General features: G+C 34.9%; 1 protein-coding gene across 1 annotated transcript in view; it reads right to left on the bottom strand.

Annotated features, from left to right (window-relative positions):
- LOC149804162 (mesoderm-specific transcript homolog protein-like) overlaps nt 1-18,497 on the bottom strand; it is a 35,529-nt gene that overhangs the window by 4,492 nt on the left and 12,540 nt on the right. The window contains exons 4-11 of the mRNA XM_089954142.1: nt 17,332-17,409; nt 16,351-16,481; nt 12,939-13,000; nt 9,808-9,848; nt 8,650-8,717; nt 6,778-6,879; nt 6,153-6,229; nt 4,983-5,043 (exon numbers count right to left, since the gene is read on the bottom strand). Coding sequence (XP_089810268.1) covers nt 4,983-5,043; nt 6,153-6,229; nt 6,778-6,879; nt 8,650-8,717; nt 9,808-9,848; nt 12,939-13,000; nt 16,351-16,481; nt 17,332-17,409 — 620 coding nt within the window. The remainder of the gene's footprint in view (nt 1-4,982; nt 5,044-6,152; nt 6,230-6,777; nt 6,880-8,649; nt 8,718-9,807; nt 9,849-12,938; nt 13,001-16,350; nt 16,482-17,331; nt 17,410-18,497) is intronic.

Genomic DNA, 18,497 nt, shown 5'->3' with positions numbered 1-18,497 from the left:
ACCTTTAATAGAGGTAATAAGGTAATACCTTTCATAGAGGTAATAAGGTAATACCTTTAATAAAGGTAATAAGGTAATACTTTTAATAGAAGTAACAAGGTAATACATTTAATAGAGGTAATACAGTAATACTTTTAATAGAAGTAATAAAGTAATTCTTTTAATAGAGGTAATAAGGTAATACTTTTAATGGAGGTAGTGACATAATATTTTAATATAGGTAATATAGTAATAGAAGTAATAAGGTACTACTTTTAATAGAGGTAGTAAGGTAATACCTTTAATAGAGATAATAATGTTATACCTTTAATAGAGGTAATAAGGTAATAATTTTAATAGAGGTAATAAGGTAATACTTTTATAAAGAAGTAATAAGGTAATACTTTTTAATAGAGGTAATATGGTAATACTTTTAATAGAGGTAATAAAGTAATACTTTTAATGGAGGTAATAAGGTAATACTTTTCAACAGAGATAATAAGGCAATACTTTTCAATAAAGATAATAAGGCAATACTTTTAATAGAGGTAGTAAGGTAATACCTTTCATAAAGGTAATAAGGTAACTTTTAAGTTGAGACCAAGACGCATCTTTCCATGTTTCTTGATTCCTGTTATGACAGTATTATGCAAATAAAACAGTTTGTCCTGAGCTATACGCAAAACTTAACCTAAACCAGTAAAATGTTTGATGTAGATCACAATGACCTTTTATTATAAAACTAGTCTTCTTCTTGGCATCCATCCGTCTATAGGAGACGATGGTGTAGATCCAGAGTAAGGTTTTGTTTCTCCTTCTTTCTAGCTCTCTTTTCAGCTTGCTTTGTTTCTGTCTTCCTCTGCTTTTTGAATGCCCTGTCTGACAGCTAGATGCAAGGTGGAACAATCGTTAGCACAGAACTCCCAGTTGTTGACACTGATGTTGGCCATCTTCATGTCCATCTTGTAAACATCTTTTTAGCGCAGACTTGGTCGTCCACCTTCTGCTAACTCCCCGTATAACAGGTCCTTGGGAATGCAGCCTGGGTCAATTCTCTTGACATGGCCAAGCCAGCAAAGGAGCCTCTCACTGAGAATGGAGAACATGCTGTTCATGTTGGCGCATTCCAGAACCTCTGTGGTGGGTACTTTGTCCTGCTACTGGATGTCCAGAATGTGCTGCAGGCATCTCAGGTGGAAGTTGTTAAGTTTTCTCACGTGTCTTGCATAGGTGGTCTATGTTTCACTGCTGTAGAGGAGTGAGCTGAGCATGCAGGCCTGGTAATGCAGTGCCATGACCAGCACCCTTCAGAAGCTCCAATGGACTGACCACTACTGATATGCTGTTCATACTATGTTGTTTATACAGACAAGTAGCAAACTAACCAATCAGAAAGTTGTTTACCACTTGTCATACAATACAACAACCCATCATGAACAGCAATCAGGGTAGCTTCATTGCTCAGTGAACAAAACTTGAACAGGTAATCCTGGTTCAAGGTTACCTAAGTGGCTAAATATATGTAAAATGAGAAAAACACAATAATTGCAACTGATGACTTTATTTCACTCATTAATAAACATTAACTACATCAAATAAAATACCTACTTCTGTCTAATTAAAACAGGAATATATAAAATTATAAAATATGATCCTGCTATGATTTAAGCATTTCATAAGATTCAGAGCAAGATTAGTGTTTTTGCTTTTCAAGGAGGCACCCTGCTCTTTGGCACATTCAATGGACTGCCAAGCTTAAGGAACTGCTGCGCTATTATTTGCTGGGGGGGGGGGGGCATAAAATCTACCAGGACATTACCTCTTTCTACTTCTCAACAGCGATAGCCCATATTCTCTTGGAATCAAGGAATGAGAGGTTCTATACAGGAGTTTTATTCCAAGTCATGCAGGACTCAGTAAGAAACTGCCCCACTGTGGCCACAGTGATATTCTCTTAGCCAGAGCAAGATCCCATAAAATTCTTGGGATCAGGGAGATAATTATCCCGTGCAAAAAGCATGATGTATATCGGAGTTTGATGGCTGAATGCACAGCCAGTTTTTCACTTTTTGTGCAATACATTTATTTTTCCTTCTTGGTGAAGACATTTTCAAGATGCGATGTCAAATGGTGATTCAAGTCAGTGTTTGTGGCGCATGCACGGAGCACAATTCCAGTCAGGCCCCAGTTTCTCTCAAAAGCATTTGTAAAACTACTCTTATACATATAGATTAAAATACGCTAAAATGCTTGCTACTGGGCCAACTGTACCAATCAGCTATACAGCGGTACCTCGGGTTATGAACTTAATTCGTTCCAGAACTCGGTTCGTAACCCGAAATGTTCGTAACCCGAAACATTGAAATCAATGAAATAGAGACAATCCGTTTCAAGATGAAAGAATCGTTCTTTTTTATTAACATCTGGTCGTTTACCTGACAAAACGCAAAGAATACGTGTACTTCACGTATTAAATAAAGAGAAAGAAAACAACCAAATAATTAAATGTAAAATAAAAAAAGATTTAGTCCATCTTTCTTACCAAGAAAACGATCATGGGAAATTTGTCACTTTGTTTGCTATTCTGAATTATTAGTTTCAGGAGTTTCTTGTTGCTGTTTCTTGGCAGCCAACTGGGAATCTTTCTGCACCAAGAAACTATCAAGGGAAATTTGTCGCTTCCTTTGCTGGAGAATCTTTCTGAAGTGGGCCATCGCGTTATCATTCATCAGGTTTACTGCCCCGTTAGGAACAAGTTTGTTTGGATGATGGTTCACAATGAAGACTTCGACGTCTGCCCACTTGCTGCAAATTTCTTTAATCCTGGCAGTTGAAATGGTCACTGGCTCCTCATCATCGGACGACTGCTCCTCCTTTAATGTCTTTAGCTGTTCATTCTGAAGATCCACAAGCTCATCTGTAGTGAGCTCTCCACTGTGGTCCTCAATCAGCTCCTCCAAGTCGTTGCCATCAACTTCCAGGCCCATTTTTTTGCCCAACGACACAATCTCATCCACTAGTTGATTTTGCCATGCTGTACTCATTAGCGATGTCACACACACGAACGCCATTTTCATGTTTCATAATTATTTCTTTCTTTACCTCCACTATTATACGTTTCTGCTTCCTAGCAGCACCACTACCGTTCTTCGAACTCATAATTGATGGGGTTAACAAGGAAAATAATGAAAGAGATAAACTGAACACAGTGCCAATGAAAGCGAGGCTGTGCACGCGTGCAAAACTAGGCTACTAGGCTAGCGCTAAGCGAAGTTAGTACTGCGTGGCCTTCGTTTGTACTGTACGCGATCGTTTGTCTCCAACGTTAAACCTTGCTCTCTCTCTCTTTCGCCTTCGTTCGTAACCCGAGGCAGTGTTCGTTACCCGAGACAAAAAATTTTCGAAGTTGTTGTTCGTAACCCGAATTGTTCGTGACCTGTGGCGTTTGTAACCCAAGGTACCACTGTAGTTACACTAATACTGCAACCAGTAGTACCGGACTGTTTCGGCAACTGCCGATATCACAACTAGTGCTTAACAGGAAATCGGTTATTTTATTAAAGATTTAAAATAAATGAGAACTGGGGAATTCTGGTGTTTTTTTGTGTGCATGCAACGTGAATCTGTGAATCGCTGAAAAAGTCATGAAATTCATGCCAAAATCGTGAGGGTTAGCAGCTATGTATCTTCCTGAGATCAAGGGGTCACGAGGAAAGAAGGACGTTTGTTCCTCTCTTAATAAGTGTGCCAACTCTCAGTCAGGTCCCAAGCATTGTCAAGTCATAAACAACAAGGTAGACAACTGTATGCATGCACTTGGTATTAGATAAACATGTGGGATGTGCTTGTATTTCTCCTCATTTTGCCGAACCATGTACACTCTGGAGAAAAAAAAAATACAGATATTCTGAGCAGTACTAAAAGATTATTTTAACGCAATAATTATAACTGTCATGCCTAAGCATGTACTTGTCAATGATTCAGTTTTAAAAATTGGTGATAAAATGGAATTAGGATTTGGGAACTATGAAATCATAGGAATACTTACCCGATGTACGAATATGAAATCGTGTGCTGGTGAAGCAAGTATTAAAATAAAAATTCTGGAACTAAAACACAGGATCAATTACTTACCCTAACACCTTTCATGAACAGAGAATGAACTGAGAAGAGCTAAATTACCACAGTGCAGTGAAGTCCCTTAAACTAACCAGAGAGCTCAAATCAAAATCAAGACTTGGAAGGACAGAGAGGATAATCATTTAGTTAATAATAAATTTGCCAATTAATAAATAAAATCAGAATAATTTGACAATTAATAAGGAAAATCCGAATAATTGCCCCAAAATACATTTAAATGCAGAAGAAGAGCAAGTTTTCTGCGAAGAATAACACATGTGAAGCATGCAATAAAATCCCAGGAAAGGGGAATTAGTCTCCTATATGGTCCTATGATATGGGAGATAGACTGGTTCTTAGTTTTCTTTGTTCTAGATTTCTAGACTGTTCCATCTAATGTGATGTTGGAACTGTGAGCTTGGATGAGAAGACTTGCTTCCTGGAAGAGGTAAGCAAGGCAATAGTGAAAGGTAATTTATTACTACTATTAAAATATAGGTCACATTGACCTACATTTTTGATGAGGAAGTAGCATTCATCAAGATGCATCCTCTCAACAGGTTTCATAATTCCAGGTATAACAGAATTTATACAGTATGCAAAAACATTGAGCACAATGAAAAGACTTGACCAAGAAAGTACAAAAATGTACATGTAAAAATTTAGCCCTGTCAGCCCCTCTAGTTTGGGGTAAGTGCTATAAATCCCACTTCATACTGTAGCCTGGAAACCTAGAAAGAAGGCATTAGGTGAAGATGTACATATACATGCTTTTATCTCTGCAGATGCCGACACTGATGCTTGAGGTAGTAATAGATTACCTCTATTTTGTAAAGATGAGCTAAAAATTTCCTGGACTAACATCTTACAAAGAAAGCACTTACTTGAAGTGTGCTATAAACTGAGGTGGATTAACTGGATCAGATGGCCCATATATCATGTGAACTGAAATGAAAATAGTCCATAAATACAAGATGGCCATATATCATGTGAACTGAATAGAAAATAGTCCATAAATAAAAGCTGGCCCATACATCATGTGAATTGAAATGAAAATAGTCCATAAATACAAGATGGCCCATATATCATGTGAACTGAATAGAAAAAAGTCCATAATAAAAGATGGCCCATACATCATGTGAACTGAAATGAAAATAGTCCATAAATACAAGATGGCCCATGCAGCATGTTAACTGAAATGAAAATAGTACATAAATACAAGATGGCCCATATATCATGTGAACTGAAATCAAAATAGATAATAAATACAAGATGGCCCATTCATCATGTGAACTGAAAACAGTCCATAAATAAAAGATGGCCCATACACAATGTGAACTGAAATGAAAATAGTCTGTAAATATAAGATGGCCACATATCATGTGAACTGAAATGAAAACAGCCCATAAATAAAAGATGCTATTCTATTCTACACATAATGCTGATGTCATCAATAAATGTGCATAAAATGTGATTTATATTCCACACATAATGCTGATATCATCAATAAATGTGAATAAAATGTGATTTATAACCCAAATACATGTTGAACTTAAAAAACACCATTACTATTATCTGTACCAATTTGCATTGCACAGTTGAATATCATTAAGTTCATATGTTTTGTTGGGTACAACATTTAAAAATTTTATTGGATATTTAAAATTTCTAAATTTTTTGTCATGGTCTTATCCCATGCATTCTACATGCCAATCTTTTGTGCTGTATACAGACTTCAATCACTTCTATTGTGCATCACAGAAAGAGTGACTCAATGTACAAGAGCAACCATTCTATAGGTATCATCAGTAGCTCTAATGAAATGCATTCTATATAAAGTTATGTTTTCCAATTGATTTTATTTGCTTTTGGCTTCATCTTTGATCCAAATAGTTAATACCATATTTTAACAAGGACTGGCATTCAGTAATTTTCTCTTTCCCTCATGACTGGCATTCAGTAATTTTCTCTTTCCCTCATTCTCTCTCATTTACCTAATATTTGTGATGCAAACTGTGTTGATGAATATAAAAAATTCATGCTGTATAACTCACCTGGGACAATAGCTTTCTGAATAGCACCAACCCACCTGTCCTTGTGTTTGGCTCTTTGAGCTATGTAATCAATCAATCTGTAAACAACACATACAAAGCCATTAAATAAGATTTCAGAAATGCATTTTCCAACCCTGTGATAAACTTTCATGTATAACATATAAATATCTCAGTAAAATGTTGGAGAATTGAGAATAAGAACTTTATCAATTTTGTGACATCAAACTGCAATGTGTGATGCAGGTGATTTGAACAATCGGCAAATTGTATACAATTGGCAAAAATGGATATAAGAAAGAGTTCATCTTAAAATAAACCTTATATTCTCATGAGAAAATTTAATTGACAGTATTAAAATTTCGGACATTAAAAATTTTTACTGAGTAAAAAGCTAACAGAAATGTGTAGAAATTTCTAAATTTATCACCAATCGTTATGTTCAATTCTATTTTCTGAAACATCATAAAGATTAGTTCCAATTATCTTTTCTCATTTAAATCGCTGAACACTTAAAAGGCTTATTTACCATATTCTGTACAAATCTTCCATGTAAAACACACAAAAACTGAATTATATACTCCTTTCATGAATCACAAATGCAAACTGACGTTGATCTCGTTCTTACTTGCTATTGACTATATTTCCATCCTGGTACCTCATGGCAGCATAGAAGTCCTGTAATTCTTCTTCTGTTGGTTTTGTTGAGGGACCAAACACGTCAATAAACCTGCATCATACAAATTTATATAAATGTAACCCTGTTAAACTAAGACATGCTGCAAATTAATTCATGTTACACTTATCTGAATTAATTCATGTTACACTTATTTGAATTAATTCATGTTACACTTATTTGAATTACAATGTTATACTTATTTGAATTAATTCACATTATACTTATTTGAATTAATTCATGTTACACGTTGTTTAATTAATACATGTTACATATATCTGAATTAAAATGCTACACATATTTAAACTAAATTCTTTCTTTCATCTTCCAGATCTGACCTATTTCCCAAATTTGAAACTCCTAAGTCCCCAATGGCAAGAACAGATCTAGGGCCACCATGTCGCATATCTCCAATTCTATTTTCATGCCTAGCATGTGTTTATATCATTACTGGGTGTGGATCTCAGTATTTATTTTTAAAGTTATGACCCTAGAACACAGCTCCTAGGGGCTTAAGGATTGACCCTGGGGTCAGTTTAACTGGCATGCATCCATTTGTTCTTTCACGTCAATTAAGATAATATACTATTGCAGGTTGAAGTAATAGCTAACATGTTATGACCCAGAGAAATTCTGGAAAGGGACTGGGGGTAATTAACCTGGGGTGAGTGGGGGGACAGTCATACTTGTGCTGAAACAAGGGTAATTTATCACACTTTTTGATAACTGCCAATTCTCAAACAGACATGTGAGACAAACAGCTCAGCAGTTGTTTCAAAATTTGTGTAAAATCACTTCTACCCATCAGCTCTATCTCTGGGAGAAGATCAAAATTCCAAAAGTGTCGGCACAATTCACACCCACAGTAACATAACTGACCAAAGTTTTGTATATTTGGTTTTAATGGTGTAGTATTTTGGAACATTCAACATTTAAATTTCACAGTTTTGGCTTCATGATGTTACATTTTTGTGACATTTTACTTGAAAGTCATGAAAGTAAAACAATACTGAACACACCTGTTATTTTACACATCCTCTCCTAGGGCCATATCATGCAATCAGCATATAAACACAGGTGTGTGTGTGTGTCTGATTAGGATTTTTAACGCAGCTTTAACAATTTTTCAGTCATATCGCTATGATGTCTGCAGTGTGACAGTTTTTAGTGATGTCTAGCACTGGGACATCATGTAGCATGATGTCCCACCCAGTCACGTTATCCTGACACCAGGCTGACCCGTCTTAACACTAACCTCTTAACGCTGAACGCCTAGCGAGGTAGCTGTTAGTACCATTTTTGTAAGTCTTTGGTATGACTCGGCCAGGGTTCGAACCCACGACCTCCCACTTCTGAGGCGGACGCTCTAACCACTAGGCCACTGGAGCGGTCGACAAATACAGGTAAAGATGGCTGTAAGCATGGTCCTGTCATGGATGTTTTTATGTATAGCCCCAAAAAGTATCTTTGTAAGAACTTTTCTGCTCTATTACATCTATCCATATTGCAAGAAAACCCATTTGGAGGAAAAACAGGGGATTCACTTAAAATTATTTACATGATTTATGGATTGTGTAATAACATCATAAATGGTTAGAAAAGTTAAAATGTTGCCAGTATACTTTAAAAAAATATGAACCCTCAAACTTTTCTTTCTGGTTCAAAATATCCTTGTGATGTGTTAATGATTACTTCATAACACAAACAGAAACCATATTTTTGTGGGCAAGATTGGATGCCTAATATTATATTAAAACTTCCTTCATTTACCAATAAGGTGACCATAAAAAAAAAAATTGGATGCATAAAACATTTAATACAAACCCTCGTTTGAAAATCTGATAGAATGAGAGCCTGGATAAAATCTCACCCACATAAGGAACTGCCAAAAGCTGGAAAAAAATTTACACAAGGTGAAAATAACATCATAATTATTAAGTTCTGATCATCTTGTTTTCAACCTGATTCCAATCTATTATTTGTTTTTTACCTTATTTATGCAAAATTGATTATGCAACTTTTATATATGTCCTAGATGTTGTCACATAGTTGCCTTTTTTATGTTGCCAAATGGTAGTTGCCTTTTTGTGTTGCCTAGACATTGCCATAGGGTAGTTATCTTTTGTGTTTCCTAGATGTTGTCATTGGGTAGTTGTCTTTTATGTGTTGCCCATATGCTGTCATAGGGTAGTTGCCTTTTATGTGTGCCTAGATATTGCCATAGGGTAGTCCTTAAGGTGGAAGTGACATCAAAACCCAGCGAAAACAAGACAGTGGATGAGCAATATATTTTACTTTTCACAAAGTCTTAAAGAGACTGGACATAAACATTGAAATTTCTGTCTCTTATTAAATAATAACAAGAAAAAAAATCTTGTAAAGTTTTCATTATCACAAAAATAATTCTGTGAAAGGAAATAATAAAATCAATAATAAGGATATGAGACTTTGCAGATCTTAGTGATTTTTGACCTGTCATAAATTGGTAATAAGGATTTCTGTTGTGGAAGACCAATGTAAGCTCAATAAACGTGTCATCCTGAAAAAAAATTAATTTCACTAATGTAAGCTATTAATTTTGTGCTCTATGGTATTGAACCTATGCAAATTTTGTACATTTGTAATACATGTGCTCATTCTTACATTATTTATTGAGCAATTACTTATTCCAGTATTCTTCCATATAAATATTCATGTAAGAGTAGTAAGAAAATGCACACCAACCAAGCCAATGGCTTTGTAAGTGATTGGTGCTGCTTTAATCAATGAAATTTTTTATATATAAAGTTAAACTTCATTTCACAAGCAATCATCCTAAGTCAAGTCAGTGTCTATTGCATATGACTGGAAAAGACAATAAATTATAATTAATTAAACAAGTAGGTCAGTAAAAAGGGCAGTAAAAATAAAGATATCGCCTCCAATAGGTCGCATTGTATATGAAAAAATGTAACCATTCAAGATTCTTAGCTAAAAACTCACCTTTTGCACTGGTCTTGGATAATTAGTCTCTGGAAAAATTCCTGCAATGAAAAATAACTTCTAAAGGAATACAAAAATTGCTTCCTATGCAATGTAAAAGACTTCTACACAAATGCAAGAAAACAGCCAATGATGGTCAGATGGAAAACCAAGGATAATAAATTCATTGTTATTCATGGGATTTCAATTCTTGAAGATTTTTTTCGTTCCTTTAAACCAGATTAACATATTTAAAACGGCAGTTCATGTAACTCTATGAGTTACAGTGTCCAAGAAAAAGATTCATGGCCTAACCTAACACAGCTAAATGCAAAAGTAAGTACAAATCACTGAACCATGAAATATTGGTCACAAAGACCTAATTTTCACTGATAACTGTATTACTCCACATAACAGCTAAATACCAGCTAATGCAACTCCACAACAGTGTCTGAAAAAATGAACTCAACACATACCCTGACCCACACAAAAAGAGCCAATCCCAATGACAAGCACAAATCACTGAACCAAGAAATATAGGTCTCATTGACCTAACTTTTGCTGATAGCTGTTGTACCCTTCATGCAACTAGATACCAAGATATATGACTCCACTCACAATAGCACCTAAGAGAGATAACCAGAAGACCAGACTGTAAAATATAAGTCAGTGACCTCATTTTTGCTGAAATGTGCAGCACTCAAGGGAACATCAAAATACATGCACCAACTTATTAAACTCTACAAGAAACAGTGACCTAAATGAAAACCCTAATCTAAGGGTTCATACCATGTGAACAGAGAGATTAAATGTTGAAGCCATATGGACAATCAGCCAAGATGCTGATGCCAGAGGACAGACAGATTTGATGTTGATGCCATATTGACAATCAGCCAAGATGTTGGTGTCAGATGGACAGACAGATTAGATGTTGATGCCAGATGGACAATCAGCCAAGATGTTAATGCCAGATGGACAATCAGCCAAGATGTTAATGCCAGATGGAAATCAGCCAAGATGTTAATGCCAGATGGACATTCAGCCAAGATGTTAATGCCAGATGGACAGACAGATTAGATGTTAATGCCACATAGACAATCAGCCAAGATGTTAATGCTAGATGGACAGACAGATTAATGGTGATGCCAGATGGACAATCAGCCAAGATGTTGTTCCAAATGGACAGACAGATTAGATGGAGGGATAAACATCATTAATTTTATGTTGACCTTTTGACCTAGCATGGCAGATGTCAATCAACTACTGTCTAACATACATTCCAGTAATTTGCTAACAAATCTAATCCCTTAGCATGGGTGTGATTGTTCACCTTAGTCCACATGGTTGATTAACTGACCAGACAGGATCCTAGCTGGTCATCTATGAGGCTTCTATTATAGCCTGGTCCCGCCTACTATCATGGTACTTAAAGTTTACACTCTTGTTATACAAGATGTGGACATATCTATATTAAGACTTCTGGAATATATATATTTTTAACTATCAAGTTTCCAAGCCATAGTTCCAACTATAGAGAAGATCATTTTACGGTTTTACACGCATATGGTACTTGCTTATGAACTCGTTATTAATGTCCTATTTTTTATTAAAATATTTTACCATTATGGAAAAGCAAGTTCACAAACGCAAGTCATTCTCTGCACTTTGCGCAGTGATTAGTATAGTAGTTTTCACACGTTTCTTTCGATGTTCCCAAAATCTGAAGTAAAAGTTATATGCATATATTTATTATATGCATATTAATTATTCTTGCTGTAGTTGTTCAAATGAATAGGCATTCAAGCGTTAATTATTGGAAATTTACAATGGATAAATGTACACGGAAACACATACAAGACAATTTTAGCAGTATGAAATTTGTACAGACACCGTTCATAAACACTAGAACAAAATGAACTGTACATGTGCTTCGTCTTTCTTAACCTAATTTTGCTGTTAATTTTTCTCATTGAATTCAGACTCATAATGATCTGTGACAAAATTAGTGAATACTTTAAATATGTATGCAATTTTTGCAATGGAATTACATGCATTATGGATTAAATGCAAGCCCCAATGGTACGATATCAGATGGCAAATAAATGGTGTTAATACTCTGTTCATGCTATATATTAGACATCGAATTCAGACACAATGATCCTGTACAAAATTATTGAATACTGTAAATCTGTATGCAATTTTTCAATGGAATTATATGCATTATGGATGAACTGCATGCCAAGATGGCATGATAGTAAACGGTGTTGATACCCTATTCATCATATACATTAGACATGAATACACATTAATATGTGCCAATGAGCTGTTCTCTGAAAAAAGTAAAATACTGTAAAACCCTGCATTAACGCGACCCTGCTATTAATGCAATCCAATTTTTTGGACCCCAATGATCATGTTATAGCGGGGTTCCCCTGTATATATATACACACACATATATATACACACATATATATATGCATAATTATGCATCACTGTCATCATCATCTTCATCAAAATTATCATCAATGCCAATCCTTAAAAATTAAACATCTGCAAATAAATGATTGACCCTTATTTCCTGTACATTCAGATGAGCGCAGTTATCAAACTCAATGTAAATTGTGAGAGAGGATTATAGTTGACAATACAGAAAATCAGAATGTGTGAGAGGATGTGTGATTTGGATTTTTAATGTAGCTTTAACAATTTTTCTGTCATATTAATACGATGTCTGCAGTGTGGCAGTTTATACTGATATCTAGCACTGGGGCATCATGCCGCAGATATGTAGCATCATGTCCCTCCCAGACACATTATCCTGACACCAGGCCAACCTGTCCTAACACTAACCTCTTAATGCTGAGCGCCTTGTCTTTGGTATGATTCAGCCTGGTTGAACCCGTGACCTCCCACATCGAAGGAGGACACTCCATTTGATATGCACAGTGATTTCAGTTTAATGTCGTATCATCTTCAGTTTTATATCTGTAAAATACACTCACCTCCATTTAACATGCACAGTGATTTCAGTTTAATGTCGTATCATCTTCAGTTTTATATCTGTAAAATATACTCACCTCCATTTAACATGCACAGTGATTTCAGTTTAATGTCGTATCATCTTCAGTTTTATATCTGTAAAATATACTCACCTCCATTTAACATGCACAGTGATTTCAGTTTAATGCCCTGAGTATCCTCTCCATTATTATATCTGTTAAAGGAAAAACAAAAAGTAAATTTACACTAATCTTGGACTTCAAATTCATTTTTTTCTGCATATCAAATTGCATGGTTTTACAAACAGTGATATTTTCATCAATTCTTTAATTTGTGGAGTGAGTAAGGGCTCCTTTTGTTTCTACAGAAGTATCAATGTTAATGGACCATGAAATCCATGAAAATTGATACCTAATGAAAATTAGTAAATACATTGTAAACATGTTTCTACAGAACTAGAAGAATATATTGACAGGAACGAATGTTTTGTATCATCTATATACCTTAAAAATCAATGAATAGAGTTATATTTTGAGACAAACTGGATGCAACTTCAAATATACAATTTATCACAATAAATTACTTATACTATGTTTATTAGTGTCATACCTTTTAACAATGCAAGTTCGATAAATGCATACCAACATTTGTGATTTGGGTCATCTGCCAAAGACTTTTCATCAGTTCATTCAACAAAACATGAACATACAGGACATGCATGATTAATTTTGGATTGCCCACTCAATATGGTGAACAAAAACACAGGGTGCAAGGAATTAAGTGTCCATTACATTTGGTGGATGTCCACTGTCCAAAAAAGGATATCTACCCAATCTAGTGGAACTATGTCATGGATTTGATTGCAACCATAATGGTTTTACTGATTTTACTGCATTCTCCCAAACAGTCAACACACTAAACAGAGAGGAGAAACCCTAATGCTGTAAACCCGACCTTGGAAACAGTCTCTTTACCTACACAAAACAAAACAGCAGTAGCATAGCCTGTGGAACTAATCAGTGGTCTAGTTAGAAATACCTACAGATGAATGTGTCAAACCTCATGTTAATATGTCTTCTTATCTTCTTGGTTCTTTAGTCCAATTTCTTCATAATTAACATCAAAAAGAACCAAAAGTTTCAGAAATTTTACAGATTTAAAGTCAAATTAGCCTCTTAAGCCAAACATTTCCGCCTCAGTTCAGAATAGATATTTTAAAAAATCTACCAATACCCTTGAAAGGGACTAATGCTTGACTGGTCAAAAAGATTTTCCAGGAATTCAAGATAAGAAAATTTCTTCCTTTTAACCACTTCTCATATTCTTCAACAATTAAAGAGATTTTAAATTGCTGACATGAATGTCAGATTGGTACCATTTTTATTTCTGAAAAAAAAAATGAAAACGCCATGTTGATATGAACGTCCATTCAGAAGGAATGGTGCCAATATAATTTTCAAGAAGGCTGCTGTGGAGGCAATATTGGACATCAGATTGGCACCATTCTCATTTAGGATCAACCTGACAAGAAGTCTTCTGGTGAAAATTCCAAGTCAATATGACTTTCTATTCAGGAGGAGTAGTGATAAGATTTTTTTCAAAATGGCTATCATGGAGGCCACATTGATGTCAGATCAGTACAGTTTTCATTAAGGATGAAGTAAGCATCATAAGATATGACCATCCATTCCAAAGGAGTTATTTTTCAAAATGGCTGCTGTAATGGCCATATTGGATTTCTGAGTGGCACCACTTTCATCTCAGACCAACTAGACTATGGGATGAATGTGTGTGGAATGTTTCAAGGCAATCCTCCAAGTGGTTTAGGAAGAGTGGCAATAACAAACATCTGCTAATGGATGGATAATGGATACTGGACAGACCAGGGATGACAGACCATCCCATAAATGCTTCTGGTCTATGACCAGCAGAGCTAAAATATGAAATCACACAATAATAGTAATGCATGCAATTAGAGACAAATTTTAAAGCCTTGACAAACACATGGCTTAGCAATTTTAGATGATTTATAAGGCATGACTAGATTGAAATGATGTCATCAGTTTATGTGTACAACAGTTAAACAACAAAAACAACAACAAAAATGAACTATATATGAAGATATTCCACTTTTATGAAGCTAAAGCCAATGTACAAACACTAAACGCTATTTGTTCTACAGTAATACAGTCATATCTACCGCTGATAGTAACTTCACAGCTCAGTTTGCATAACAGAAGACATTCAATTTCAAATGATGATGATATTATGGATGTCCAGGAGAAATTAACCATTACTGCAATATGAAACAAAACTTTTTTTCACCATCAGCATTTACTAACTGGCTCCACCTTTGTTTGTACTCCATACATACATATCTTCAAGCACTTAACATTGGATTATTACAGCTTCTAATTCTACTTCCAAGTCCACAGTTTGTTCGAGTGACATCAAACTTAGTTTTGGTACTAACTGATTCAATGCCATTTGGCTGACAATGGACGTAATTTCAGTAATTTTACATTACTGAGTTAACTGCATAATCATGTCTAACTACTCATTTTGTATATGTTCTTTGGTGATGAAATTGGATTCATACCAGCTTCTTAAATTGGGTAATAATGCAACAAGTTAGTAACTAAACTGAAAATAAAATATTGTTTGCTTTACATTCAGACAGTTTTGTGGTATGTTTCAAGTTCACTGAAAGAATGTACAGTACCAAGTGAAGCTGTATCTTCATCAACAAAAAATAGGTATACAAACTTGGCTCCTATTGAACACATTTAAGTGTTCATGCTTTTGAACATCTGGTACTATTAAACTCATCAAACGAACAAACCAGCAATCATAAGTATTTCTGTCTGAGCTGTTGCCATACAGCAGTATGTGCTTGATAGAGGCTGTGTACAGTAGGTCTACAGTTAAGGTTTGGGGTTTTGCCATTTTTCAGCACAAAAAGAACCACCGACCCATGAGAAGTTACTGGCAAGCTTTTTTACATAATGATACTCAGAATAGCCAATTCAAGACTCAAGCACAGGTGAGATGTCAGAGATCTGAAAGGGTTTGTATAAACAATAGTATTTGATTTAAAAATACACTTCCTGAAAGATCATCAACATATTGTTTACTCTTTTCCAGTCAAAAGATCCCCAAAACCAAGACCAGATAAATGGAAAACAAAACTTTATGTGTTATGGTGATACTATTTCAAATGTGCTCAAACATCAGAAAATGTGTTCAAACAGCTGAAAATGTACTCAAATCAGAAAATGTACTCAAGCATCATAATTTCACATGCTGCTGAGTAAAGTTTGCATTCACATTTGAAATCTTTCTTTTAAAGACATTTTGCAAATAATTCAAGTCTATAGTAATTAATTATTTCATAACAATAATACTGTGAGCAGTAATACTGTTTGCAAATGTTTGCCAAACAAGACCTTCAGACACTATCGATGTTTTTCTCATGTTCTAGCATACATTTTCATACATCAAACCAAGTATTATCTTTATATCCTTTAAAGTCAATTGTGTTTAAGGAGCAATGCAAGTGTTTACCTAGCAAGAACTTCCTGGGCCACAGTGTCTCCATAGTCATGTGACAAGATATGAACTTCACTGACCCCTAAAAACTTCAGCAGCCCCAGAACAATGTCTGCTTGTTCTGTTATCAGGTAGTCATGAGATTTCTGTCAAAGGGAAATCATTACCTATACAATCAAGGACACGAGTAATAGTTCTGAAATTATTTTTTCAAGAACCCTGAAACTAAAAAATAAACCCAAATCCCAAAATAAAAAATAATTTAAAAAATGCAGAAATATGTCATTTTTTTTCAAAATCTGGATGACTCTAATTGCAGTTTAGCAATAAGAAACTATTCAAACTGACGGTGTTACCAGTTTGAAATCTTGTGAAATATATGACTGGATGCAGTCTCATTTCATTTTCAACAGCCTATTACATGAAATTTGACAAACAAAATTAATAACATGAAAATTTTTGCACTGTTGAACAAGTGAAAGAAATCTTTATTTAAAGTCTGTTCATATGCTTGCAGGATTAAAAAAAGAGCTTTTACTACTATTAAAAACAAAAATTTAACCAATGTAAGATAGGTAAATATAAAAATAAATAGCTTGTATTTACTATACTGTAGTAAACTATTTTATAACAAAATCTGATGTAACAAAATGTCGGATAATATGCAGCATGTCACAAGGTCTTTTCTGTTAATATATATATACATACATACACACACACACATTTTATGACAGTTATAATGAGCTTTATCCATCCATCCACATCCATCCATCCATCCACATCCATCCATCCATCCATCCATACAGACAGACATGCATGCATCCATCCATCCATATACACATTTTACCACCAAATGAACCTCACTATGCTAGTGATTTACTCCCTCATTCACTCCCTCATTATTATTCTATTTTGATATAAAGTTATATTTTCTGGGGTAAAACATATTCACATATGGCACATTCTGAAAATATTGGAATGACTTCCAAAACTTACTGGTTTGTCGCTGAATCCATATCCAAGGAAGTCAAGTAAAACCACTCTGCCAAACTTTTCTCTCAGTCTGTCAACAATCTGGGAAAAAAAAATAACTAAATAAATGACCTAAAATAATAGTCTGTACAGAATAGGACTTCAAGTCTTCCATTAATATGATCAAAGTCCTGATTTTTCATCAACATAAAATGTTTAATTTGTCACTGTATGGAGTCAGAGCATATATACAGAGCTGAGGATCAGAATTTAATAAACTGTCTTTCACTCCCTGGTTTAGAACTGAGGTTTTTTTAAAATTTGATGGAGGGAGCTTATTCTAAGAAATGGAGTCTTAATTATCAGATTTTAATCATGATCTTCTAAATGCATTAAACAGTTTGTATGTTATTATTATGCAGTTATTATGTACTTCTGAGAGAGGGACCCGTATGCGGTGAAGTTGTATGCATGGACAACATGCACAAGGGATAAAATTTTGTCATATCTCTATGCTACTTTCATGCACTTTGACTGAAATTTCTTTATGTATGGTAGTTATGGAAAATGCATTATCTGAAGCAGATAGTTATCAAAATATGAGCTGGAACTGCTCCAAATTATATGAACATTAGCAGTTATTAAAATAGGGAAAATGAATTTATTTTATTAGAGTAGACAAAACCAACTTCTGAAAGTGCAATATATATATATATATATATATATATATACACAAAATAAAATTTTTTTTTACAGTTATTGGCCCATTTTTTTGGTCCAATTTACCTTTGAAGTCCGGAAGGTGGAAAGTACTAAGTGGAGCTAGCAGATTTTTGATATTACACATACTTTATACTGGTCAAACAAGTCATCATACAACATAAACTTTGTTGTTGTTGTTGTTGTGGGGTTTAATGCCATTTTTCAGCACAAGATAGGCTATACATGGCAGCCAGTATTAATGGTGGAGGAAGAACCTGGGAAAACCCTGGAAAGAACCACTGACCCACGAGAAGCTACTGGCAAGCTTTCTCACATACATACATAGGCCAAACCTGAGACTCAAACCCACGCAGACAGAGGTGACATGGCAGTGATCTGTAACAGTGAACGCTTTAAACCACTCAGCCACTTGGGGACCCAACATGAACTTTGTTTACAACATACTTTATATTGGTCAATGAAGTCAT

The sequence above is a fragment of the Sinohyriopsis cumingii genome, chromosome 3 (genome assembly GCF_028554795.1).
Source record: "Sinohyriopsis cumingii isolate HCF-2022 chromosome 3, ASM2855479v2, whole genome shotgun sequence".
In the NCBI taxonomy this organism is placed as follows: Eukaryota; Metazoa; Mollusca; class Bivalvia; order Unionida; family Unionidae; genus Sinohyriopsis; species Sinohyriopsis cumingii.
Note: the sequence above shows the minus strand (reverse complement) of the source record. Positions and strands in the feature narration are given on the sequence as shown.